General features: G+C 41.6%; 1 protein-coding gene across 11 annotated transcripts in view; it reads left to right on the top strand.

Annotated features, from left to right (window-relative positions):
* robo2 (roundabout, axon guidance receptor, homolog 2 (Drosophila)) overlaps positions 1-12,323 on the top strand; it is a 351,986-nt gene that overhangs the window by 131,280 nt on the left and 208,383 nt on the right. The window contains exon 1 of one of the 11 annotated variants that reach the window (XM_036214860.1): positions 4,765-5,558. The exons of the other annotated variants lie outside the window; for them this stretch is intronic. Within the exon in view, the coding sequence (XP_036070753.1) occupies positions 5,504-5,558 (55 nt within the window). The 5' untranslated portion in view covers positions 4,765-5,503. Of the gene's footprint in view, positions 1-4,764; positions 5,559-12,323 lie in introns of those variants that run through there. 11 annotated transcript variants of the gene reach the window in all.

Here is a 12,323-nt window from a genome sequence, read left to right on the forward strand (position 1 = left end):
TTCCCTTTGAGTGGAAAAATAAGTAAAGTAACGAGTAGTGAATTACATATTAAATTAGGGAATGAGTAAAGTAATTTAATTATACTGTAGTTTCATTTATTAACTAAAGTGAAGTAATCTTTAAAAGTAATTTACCCAAACTTGTTGCAGACCCAGTGTTCACAAGAGGCATATAATGCACGTACACAACTATGCTAAACGTGGGTTCTTAAACATAATTTTAGCAAATGGTGTTCACACTACCCAATTCTATTGCATGTAGTCACACCTGGAAAAGGAGTGCAGATCTGGGTTGGTGCGTTTGGGTTTTGAAAAGGACGATTTTCATCCTTCACTACCAAATGACTGGTTGCAGTTGAACTGGTTTAACTTTCAACACGTCTTCAATAGCTGCACATTTTAAACGTAGAGCCTAAAAACTGACTTAAAAACTTGCACAGCGAGAGTGATTTTGAACGCAGAAGTCCGAAACGCACATATACGCACATTTACATAGACTTTTTGTTGAAAGTGATCATTTGAACGCACTTTCTGAGCCTGGTGTGAACATAGCATCACAAATATCACAGTTTTTATTGTGAGATCTTCTTATTCACATGAGCTCCACTGATAAAACCTGTCTTCCCTTCATTTATGTGCTTTATCTCTCTTTCTTTCTGGCAAAGGTGTTTTTTTTTTATTCTGGAATAAGAAAATATGTAAGAATCACAAGGTATGTGACACCATTATTTTAAGTTATGATGGTTTATTTTAATGAATTTTGAGTTTATAGCCCCTAACAGTGAACTTGATCACCAGAGTTCAAGTCACTTTGGTCATTCCGGATGAATCCTGGTCATCCAAACGGCGTTCCTAATGCTTGGTTCCAGCTGGGATCCAGCAGTGAGCAGGTGTTTGAACAATAATAGGAGATCATCTAATTGATTATTAGCCTTAATGCAATCTAAAACACATAAATGCTCAAAACGTGACAGTAATTGTGACATGATTAGTTTAGATTAAAACAAATGATGTCTTTCAGCATCTGCTTGCCTCATTGTTTCCGTCTCCAAATAAAGAAATATTTGCAAGAATGCTTTCCATAAAGGCTTTCCAGCATTTTCTTCATCAGATTTTAAAACGCCTCAACAAATATATCCTGTAAAAACGTTTGATATATATATATAAATTTGTGGTGTTTCTCTCCAACAATAAACTAAAGGTACCAAGCCTGTTCATCTCATTTTAATGTAACGTCCTGAGTGAACACAGCCTCCAGTTTAATTAAAATAAATCCACTTCCAACTGATATTTGGAAACGTGCAGAATATCGCTGGCTCTGCAACAGATAAAGTGATTGAGTGTTGGGAATAAAAGGCCGGGCTTGCGGGAGAATTACACTCTACTTCCATTCCCATCAATGAAGCCACCATTGTTTATGTTTGAAGTGGGCTTTTCTTCTTAGTAAATGACCTCTTTCCAATTCGCTTTTGTTTTCTCTTTCATTTGCTTTGAGCCCTCACCAAAGCTGATGATACAATAAATTTTGCTTTGGCTCTTAAAGCGTGTTGATGGCTGCGCGGGGCTGCAGGAGAATCTAGGACACCGTGGAGATCCAGAGACGACAGCATTTGCATGCAGCTCACAAACATGTAAAATATGAAGACAAATCGCTGCGTCTGGCCAGCTGACAAAGCAGCCTGTGATGAGAGCCAGCGAGCAAACTTACAACATGCTGCTGTTCCGGGGAGGCCATTTACTGGGCAAGCGTCAACATGCAGCGCAGTAAACAAACGGGGGGAAAGAGAAGAGGAGTCTCAGCTACAATTAAAAGCATTTGAAGTGTCTCCCTTTGCCAAAGTCTTCTAGCCATGCTGGCCTTTGCATGATTCAAAGGCATCTTGTGACGGACAAACTTAGACTTTGTTGTCAGGCTGTCTTTGATGCAACACAGTGGAGAGCGTTTCAGCTCCCTGCTGCCAGCTTTGTGTCTATTTTGGGAAAAACAAAAGGGTTTAAATTTGTTAGAGTTCTCTTTTGGTAAGAATCCACTCATCTTACAATTTTGGTGTATGTATAAAATAATTTAGTTAGTTTTTTTGATGAATCAGTGTGAAAAAAACTGCTTTAATTATGCATTTGTATCAGTAGTCACAGTAGATGTAAGAACCATTATTTTAATCTGTCTTACATGCACAGTTTTTTTTTTTTTTTTTTTTCTTAAATCCAACCCAGATTTTAACCTGTTCTTCCCATGGGCCCCACCCGTGGGACAAAATTAGACTTAATTACTTCAGGATCTCAGTTCTGCAGGTTTTTTAAGGTCCACCAAACGGGGAGAAACTCACCCAAGAAGACTTTCTACTCGTACAAAAGACTTGTGAGGCTCTAAACCCAGTCTGTAAACATGTACAGAGAACAGCACATACAGTATATGGTTCTTTTACATTATATTCATTTTTTCATTCATTTTCTAAACTCTTTCTGTTCCTTTCGGGGTCACAGGGCTGCTGGAGCCAAACCTACCTACTTGCAGGTGAAGGCTGGTTACACCCTGGACAGAAGGCTAGTCTGTCTGTTATTATTTCAAAATTGTAGCTTAAACATGCCCTCATTAGAAAGACCTTTCTCCAGATTGTAATTATACCTCTTTAAAGTCAATGGGACAAAAAGTCAGGAATTATGGGTTAAAGAATAGCATCAGAAATGGATTGGGAGTCCTTACTGAGAATACGTGACCTACGTGTCCATCTAATCCCTTACAAACAGACGGGAGCTGAAAAGAGAACAACCAAGCATGCTTCTTCACCTTTGATGTTTTTAGTGAAAAAATAGATGTTTTCAAATGAAATTTCGACATGATTTCTAGCATGCTTTCTGCTGACTTCAGCATAATAAACAGGACAAACAAAGCATTTGATTAACTGTGATACAGCCAACAAACTGTTTGCAGTTCTTCACGTCTCTTTTCACTTCTGATTGGTTAATAAACATGTTTTTCTTCAAAACTGAGTCATAGATTTGCTGAGAAAACAGCAAACAACTATTTAGACGAATGGTCAAGTGAACATGAATCTAACTTCACTCAGAACCCGACCCACCCAAAGGAGTAGTAGTTTGATGGATTCAATAAATTTAGTAGGAAATTATTAAATATTGATGGTATTATTGTAAGTCTGGTGTCAAAAATATGTCAAAAAATGTTATTTATAGTAGATCAAATGACATTGATATTTTTAGGATCTGCTGTGCGATGAACTGGCGACAACAACACACACTGAAAACTCCATTGATTAAAAAAACGACCAAGTTGGATTCATTTTAACCTAACTTTTGAGTTAAAAACAAACTTTTTGCTGTTTTTTAACAAAAAAAAAAAAACATAAACTGGGTTCAAATGAAATCACTATAATCCAAAAAAAGTGGTCTAGGAGTCTTGGTCCAAAAAGTGGCCCAAAAATATGTATCCTGCAAAATAGCAGAAGCCTTTGAACCACCCTTGTGTTATCTTATGGGGTCCAGATGACCCCCCACCTTCACACTGATGTGTGATCCTCCTATGATAAAGGTCGACAGGATTTTATGTCTTTCATGGACGCCAGTGAAGATTTAAAAAATCCTTTAAAAAAAGTTCAGAGCGTTGTCTTGTCGGGTCCTGATGACCCCACTTTTAATCTAAACATGCCTTGAATAACACAAGGGTTAATAGTGCAGAGGATAGGCTCCAGCAACCAAACAGGAATAATCAAGCTTTCTTTTGCCACATAAATAAATTAATGCTAAAATTATGATGTATAACATGAAAAGAACATGTTTTTGCTTATTTTACTTATTTATTGATTTATATCCATATTAAAGATATATTTAAGAAGATAGTAATATTATCCATCCAGCCCTTAAAGTAGCGATGCATGCTCAGATCATTTTTGCTTCAATGTTTTCAGGCTCCTCAAAACTTTATTTCATAATTCCCCGTTTTAAAGAATAGTAGTATTTGTGCCGCATTTGCTACATTGATTTATTTCCTCCTGGATTTGTATCAGCTGATTCCCTGTTTCCCTTCATTCCAGTCTGATTATTGGTCCTTTGTTGCAGCTCTCACCAGTAGGGGGAGCTCGCAGCTCAGCCTTTTGTCAGGCTGGAGCTCATGGAGAGGAGAGGACTGCTGGCAGCTCACAGCACACCAACCACCTTCCATCCCAGAACATAAACATTTACATCTGTGATTTTACATTTTCAATCCACATAATGTTTTATGATTTCAAACTTTATTTTTGTTTAAATCAGTCCTCCTGCTTCTGTGTCCAGTACATCTGCTCATTTCACACTAAAGATTTATGTCTTATTGTTGATTTGGAGAATGTCTGCCTTGTTTTCTACATTATAGCTTCTCTATCTCAGCTCCAGAATCTGGATTACTTTCCTTCATTCATAGGCAGCATATTCTAGGATTATAGCTCCATTACACGGTTAACTCTCTAATTATTTCCTTATCTGGATCTGCATCTTGTTGAAGGTGTTGATGTTGCACCTATGCGGAGTTTCACAGTAAATAAAGTTAATCTGTGGATTTCTTAGATAGCTGCCTGTAATCTTTATGAGTTTAGTGCTCATATTGTGTGCTGAACAATGGCCTCATGCGCTCACCATTCAGACTAAATGATATGTAAACATGCAAATGGGTTTTTATGGGTTTGCTCTGCGCTGCGGATCTTTATTATGATCCTTGGAGAGATTTGGACTGAGATCCGATCTCAGATCGCTTCACACCGCTACCACAGACTCCCCTCCCTCCTCCCCCTCGTACTCTCTCTCGTTTCTGTCCTGGGGATCGGACCCGTGTTTAGAGGCGTCGGGTCTGGTGGTTTCCGCGCAGTGTGGCGGGCTGTGCCGGTGCGCAGAGACCGTGCGCTCCTAGCGGCCGCGCTGCTGTAACCCAGGTTTACCCACACACACGCACATGTACTGTAACAGAGGATGTGTGTTTTCCAGGAGCCCGTTGTCGTCTTAGAGAAGCAACTTTTCGTGGAAGTTGAAGGCGGACTCTCAGTGTAGCTGTCGCCTGAAGTATGGAGCAGATCTGAGCGGTGCCAGAGGCGCTTCTTTAGGACAGACCTGCGGAGGAGCGCAGAGCCCGCGCGCGCTGCTCCTCACGCGTGGACTTGAGGATCTCTCCTCTCAGACTCAGTGGGCTTCAGCTCGTTCAGTGGGTGAAAAAAAAAAAAACATCTCAGCACAGATTGCGGATGAGCTGGCGGCGCGAAGAGGGATAAGACTCCAAAGCGCGAGAGTTTGGATTTAAGCTTCGGATGTTCACACCCCGAGCAGCTTCGGGTTGAACTGCTGGTAAATGGATCCTGTCTGTTTTTGGACATTTAAACTGGCTTTTGTCAGCAAGTAGGGCAGCCCAGGACCCTGCCCATCACTCCCGGAGACGCGGAGTGGACCTGACCGTCTTTTGGACACATTTACGCAGAGAATTTGAGAATTTCTGCGCCCGCCGTGGATGTTTTAATATGCTAGTATGGGTCCTCTAGCATTCATCCTTGTTAGTGGATTACTGTATTCACAAGTTGATGGTAAGTTATCAGACACGTGTTTTTATGCTAAACTTCACTTTTAATTGATTGGAAATGTATCATTTTGCTCGGATTGGATATTTTTCTGTACTTTTTCAATACCGACTCATTGTGGAATCAAAACAATCAAATCAGATTTTTGTCTTCAAAAAAACTCAGAGTTGAGACTTAACAATTTGATCTCTTTAGCTGAATTGTATTTTGTATGATTTGTTCAATTAAAAAATAGAAACATAACCAAGCAGCTGAAATCAACAGATAGCTCATTCATGCGTAAAGGCTGATCTGTGCGTTTTATTCAAATCATGTTTTCTGTACTAATAGTTCTAAACTAATATGCAGGTCTTAACAAAACAAAAAACAATCAAAAAGCACTTCAATAAACAATCACATTTTTTCAATATAAGGAAATTATGATTTTCTGGAGCTTTTATGCCAAAGAAGCATGTTATAGTCGCCATAATTGGTTCAAAACCAGCAAAAGCAAACAAGAAATAATCACATTTTCAAATATTATATTGGAATTATGACTCTATTGAGCTTTCATGCCAAACAAACTTGTTATAGGGACCATATTTTTTTTCAAAAACAGACAAAAAGAAAAAAAACCCAAATCAATTACATTTTTCTAAAATTATAATGAAATTGTGACTGTATGGAAGTTTCATGCTGAACAAGGTTTCTATAGGCCCCGTAAATGGTTAAAAAACAAACAGGAAACACCAAAAAACACATTTTCATGCAACTATGACTGTATGGAGCTTTTATGCCAACCAAGCTTGCCATAGGCGCTATAATTGTTTCATAAACATCAAAGAACAAACATTTTTCAAATATTATAACGTATCTATGACTGTATGGAGCTTTTATGCCGAACAAGGTTTTTATAGGCACTATAATTGGTTGAAAAACAATAAAAACGAACAGGAAGCACCAAAAAACAATCAGATTTTTCATGGAATTGTGACTATAAAGAACTCTCATGTCAAACAAGCTTGTTGTAGGTGCCATAATTGGTTCAACAACAACCAAAAAATGCCCAAAAAAACATAAAACTTTTCATGAAATTATGACTCTATGGAGCTTTTATGTCAAACAAGCTTGTTATGAGTGCCAGCATTAGTGCAAAAACAATCAAAAAAGTTCATAACTAATGTAAATGGACTAAATACCCTTTATAAGATGGGTTTTGGTAAACAATTTTACTCTGGATCTTAGAGCTACGTGCGTCAAAGTTAGTCTAAGTTAACTTTAATCAGTGTCACATTACTGCATGGTGTTCATTTCCATTTTCTGATTTGCATTTAAAATGTGGGTCATACTGGCCAATGAGCTAGACCCCAACCTAAAGTCTGAGCTGGTCTCTCTCCGATTGCCTAGTCAGCATGGTGATAGTTTGAAGTGTCGGCTCCGCCAAACCTACAAGAGGCCTAGTTCAAGGTGGAATTTCCAAATCAGTTTCTTTTCAGCGCTGACTCACAGGCAGCTCTCATTAAACGGGACAGATAAGGGACAGAAAGCATAACAGGGATGGGCCTAACCTCTCACGACTTGTGGAATGAAAATCCAGCCTGACGTGCTCTTCTCTCCAAAACTGCAGGTTCTCTGTCATTTTCGAGCTGCTTCCGTAGTTTTTGTTACACTCGCAATCTTGCAGACAATAAGAGCCTTGTTGTCATTGCATGAGAAAAGACCAGTGTTGACAAATGGCATGCTGGGACATTAAATCATCATTTGAGGCCAATGATTCAAGTGTGTGTTTACTTTGTGTAGTTTGTTTTGCTTAGGTGTATGTAAAGAAGGGATTGTGTTATCTTTGGATGAAAAGGCCTGCGAGGTCCCATATTTTCTTTTCTTTCACCTGTCAGCCCCCGCTTTTGTTCCTCTTCACAGCTGCAAGTTTAGTTCAGCGTTGAAGCCTCCTGCAATCAGCAAATCAAGTCGCTTTTTTTCTTTGCTGGGATTTTGCCTCCTTTATCTGCTACTTTTCTTCACGTCTCTCCCTCTGTTCAGCCAAAGCCACAGTTGCTAAGCAGTGGCGGATGGCATTGCAAGCTGGCCACGAGGAAAGATTGCAGATCTCCCCGAGGGCAGTTGATCTTCCCAGTCATTAGCCTGTCACCCTCCTTCCCCCCTTTCCTTTGCTCTTCACCTACATCCCAGCAAAGCTCAGCCATCACTCAGCTTTTTAAGAGGTAATCTGAAGGTCCTCGGAGAGGGAGGAGCTTCTTCTAGCAGTCTGAAAAAAAAAGAAGCCTGAAGTTGTATTCACTGGGCAGCACAGGCAACAAAAGCCAAGCTTTTGTGAATGGCGTCAGTCACTGTTTAGGGCTTTGTGTTTAATATAAGCAGCAGGGAGGAGAGGAGAGACGAGGTTAAACTGACAGAAGCTTAGATTGAGAAGTTTTATGAAGAGACGCCAAAACGTGGCGGCTTGTAAGCAACGGGTGGTTCAGAGTTTCCGAGAATACTACACCTGGAAGCCGCCCAGTTATCCCAAACTCCTCCGTTCTGAGTTGAACGCCGGATTAAAGCGTGCTCTGCATAGTGAACATGCACTCCTGACCTTCTGCTATTCATAGGTCTCCTACATGTTGGTGGGTGATGTAGGGCCTGGTGACATCACATCCATCCTGGGTGCTGAAACACGGCCCAACTTCAAGCTGTCGATGGGACAGAGGAGACGTGAAAGGGCACATAGTGAGCGCTCCTTCATCCGCCTGCTGGGCATGTGGTTTCACTAATGCTGAGTCAAAAGAAATTCAAACCTGGACTGAGTGTGTGTGTGTGGAATGAAAGTGGAAAAAGAGAGGGAATAGTTGGAGTAATTAAAGCCTTTTAAAGAAAGATGGCATCAGTGATGCTTTATTACCGACGGACGCGGAAGCAGAGCTGCTTGTTTGATGGTTATGATTAAATGAAAAGGGTTTAAAGCAGTGGCCTCTAATGGAAAGTAAGCTCGGATTAAAATAGTCGAAGTGAGCGATGAGGCGGGCTGAGGTCATTGTGTAAGAAGAGTCGTCGTGATGTCTCAACCCAAATGTGATTGTTCTGCTTGAGCTGGCACCGTTTAGGGGATGTTATTGTAATTGTGCTTCATTTGCTGGAATAGGGTTGCTATAATGGTGGAGCTTCATTCGAGATGTATGAGACGCTCCCTTTCACTGCCTCGCATGGCCTCATCACTGTCAGAGAAGTCATTTTCCTCTGCAGCACTCAGCACTGCTGCTTATAATGTGATTAACATCAAAAACAATGTAAGACTTGGAGGCGGCTAGCATAGCAGGAAGTGAGTGAGCAAGAAAAAGTGGAGTAGGAGGGCTTGGATGTATGTAAATGATGAGTGCAACTTGATCAGTGGCGTGGCCTGTCAGCTCCTGTGTGTCAGAAGTGCAAGCCAACCACTCTGGATCAGAGCAGTCAGTCCACTCCTGCAGAACAGCCCAAAGTAGGTTTGAGCTTTCTGTGCTTCCTTTCAATCAGCGGGATTACTCATTTCAGCTGTTTTAACCTATTCTGACCTAAGATGCTCCTTTTTTTCCCTCACGCCCTAATAATTTAGATTGTATAAAGAGCTGTAGTCTTAAAGTCTCAATCCAATCATCTTTTGATCAATTTTAAGTATTGGCAGTGGTTCATTTATTATGATTATGACATTTTTAGCCAAAATAAAAAAGAAATCTGTCAATTTTGCTATGGTCACATATCCCAAAATGCCACAGCACGCTAACTTAAATGCCAGTTTCTCAGCAAATTTGGCAGAAGTTTTAAGAAAAAGTTAAAATTTTATGGCTACCGGACCATTTTTCTCTAAAAATTAACGTCAGTCAGTGGCCACCTGGTATGTGTTGAGGTCACGCAGTGGTAGTCCAGTGACAGAGACGTCATCACAATATCGGACGACAGCTGAGCGGTCACAGGGAAGTGGCAGCCGGATTGCCAGCAGCATCTCTTATTAGATAATGTGTAAATGTGTCCAGACGCTGAATGTACATATCAAGGCCGGCCCCCGGTAGCTTAGGGATATATAAGTGTCATTCTGCAGGCCCTTACAGCCCGCTTGACTGCCGCTTGACTGCTGCCTGACTGCCGCCTGACTGCCGCCCCACTGCCGCCGACTGCCGCCTGACTCCCACCTGATTGCCGCCTGATTGCCGTCTGACTGCAGTCTGACTGCCGCCTGACTCCTGCCTGATTGCCGTCTGACTGCCATCTGACTGCCGCCTGACTCCTGCCTGATTGCCGTCTGACTGCCATCTGACTGCCGCCTGACTCCCACCTGATTGCCGTCTGACTCCTGCCTGATTGCCATCTGACTGCAGTCTGACTGCCGTCTGACTGCCGCCTGACTCCCGCCTGATTACCGTCTGACTGTCTTCTGACTGCTGCCTGACTGCCCCTGAATCCTGCCTTACTCCCACCTGATTGCCGTTTGACTGCCGTCTGACTACCGCCTGACTCCCACCTGATTGCCGTCTGACTGTCTTCTGACTGCTGCCTGACTGCCACTGAATCCTGCCTTACTCCCACCTGATTGCCGTCTGACTGCCGTCTGACTACCGCCTGACTCCCACCTAATTGCCGTCTGACTTCCGTCTGACTACCGCCTGACTGACGTCTGACTGCCATTGTCTACATGCATAACCACGCCAATAATTTTCAATGCCTTACCATTGCACAATGGCAGTAGTATTTGTGACCGTAGCATTTCTAGGACGTAGTTTCTGCAAAGCGGCTGTAGTTCATTTCAAATTCACTTCCTGAACTGTGGGCAAGACTGTTGGTGCGGAATAAGCCTGCCCCTACTTCCCAGCATCTATCTGTTTACACTCTCTCCCACTAGCTTACAGCCACTCACAACCCCAACCTAACATTACTCGTGGAACATAAATGGTGAGCAATATTGGAGTCATGCAGTTTTGAACCACATTCCAGTTTGGATGATGAAAACAGACGTTCATGGATCTAGTTGTCTTCAAGTGGAGGCATCAGAATGGAGTGGAGCAGAGAGCTTGTGGATTGCCGTAGTAGCTTCTAGGTCACTCCTACACTTTTTCCAACAGTAATTTTTGTCTGCTCCTGACTCACAACACAAAGAAAAACTCAGAAAGCTGGAATTTTGGCCTCAAAGATTAGAAAAGGCAACAAAAACAGGTTAAAAACATAAAAAAAAATCAGAATTTTTATCTTTAACATTCACCGAAAACAACATCTGGGCATCAATGTAAGAAAAGCAGATTAACTGGAAAACGATACCATCATCGCTCAAGCACGACTGTATCATTTATAGCGTTGAACAATAGAATTTGCTCTGATGTGTTTTGCCTTCAGGGGGAAAAAATGCACAAGTATAAGAGATTATAACAGGGAAAAACACAGGTTCATTTCAAATAAATAGCTGCCTTGTATCGTTCCTCCTATTATTTCTATGCTCTTGAACTTCTCAACCCCATCTCCCTTCCTGTGTCCCTTGTACACACTCACTATCTCGGTGCAAGAATCTTGCCCTTGTTGCTGTCAATGAGGGTGGAATTTAAACACCCAATTTGCGGGGGGGGGGCACACCTGTGATGGGGCTGTATAGTGGAAAATTATTAGGAGCCAAGGGGGAGGAGTGGTTTCATGAACAGGCTGACTCTTGGTGAAAGCCATTTCTAAGTGCCTTCACCTGTCTCACACACCTGTACATGGAGAGTACACACCTGTGCTTTCTAGTTGAGGCCACAGGGCATGGACATAATCCTTTCTCTGTTTTACCAGAGCTGCTGTTTCCAAAACACTTCACAGACAGGCTAGCAGAAAATTCCAACTACCTTTATTTAGTCCTCGATGATTTGACTGTAGTAAATGAACCCATCAATTATCAATTATTAATAGTGAAACATCCCATTCATCAATGAGATACATTTCTTTCTCCATGCACATGTTTTGTAAAGAACAGGATTGAATAGAACACAAGCATGCTTTTAAACCTTTTAGAGGGATGACATGTTTGTCTTATCTGTGTGTTCATGTTGCACTCTGCTCTGAAATGTTGTCCTGGGAAGTGTTTGTGTAAAGTGTTTTCAGTTGCCCTCGCATCTGCCTCATGTCACCTGTGTCAGGGTTACCTCAGATAAGGCAGAACAGATGTCAAGGTTGAGTGACTTGCAGAGCATGCAGAGAGATGATTTAAACTGATGGTTGCAAGGCCAAACTCTGTAAACACACGGAGAAGCATCCCACGGTATGAGAGGAACGAGACAGTTGGGACTGTAGTCTTGACCTGAGAAATTCATATCAATAGTATTTTCCAATCTGTTTAAATATATTTACAACTACAAGGTGGTTTCCTTGAATGATCATATAATGGATGGATTAGACAAAGCGGTCGACCTGTGATTAGGAGATTGTAAGTTCAGTTCTTGACTTACTCGCCCATGTGTTGAAGTGTCCTTGGGCAAGATACTGAACTCCACATTGCTCCTGGTGGTTATACGTGTTCAGCAGTAAAGCCTTCATCAGTTTGTGTGGTAATGGTTGAATGGTACTGTGACTATAAAGCGCTTTGGACCCATAAAGCACTATATCACCATTTCCCACTTAATCTACAGCTGTTGTTCAGGTTAACCGTTTAGGAGAGAGTTGTATTTGAGATGGACTTCTCACCTGAGCCTTGAATGGAGTATGACATGGTGATAAAAGTGAATAAACTCTCAGTGAGACCATTTGGCCATACGTCCCACACAGGTGGGGTTCAGTACAGCTGTTAGTGCTGCCACAAAC

The sequence above is a fragment of the Oryzias melastigma genome, linkage group LG13 (genome assembly GCF_002922805.2).
Source record: "Oryzias melastigma strain HK-1 linkage group LG13, ASM292280v2, whole genome shotgun sequence".
NCBI lineage: Eukaryota > Metazoa > Chordata > Actinopteri > Beloniformes > Adrianichthyidae > Oryzias > Oryzias melastigma.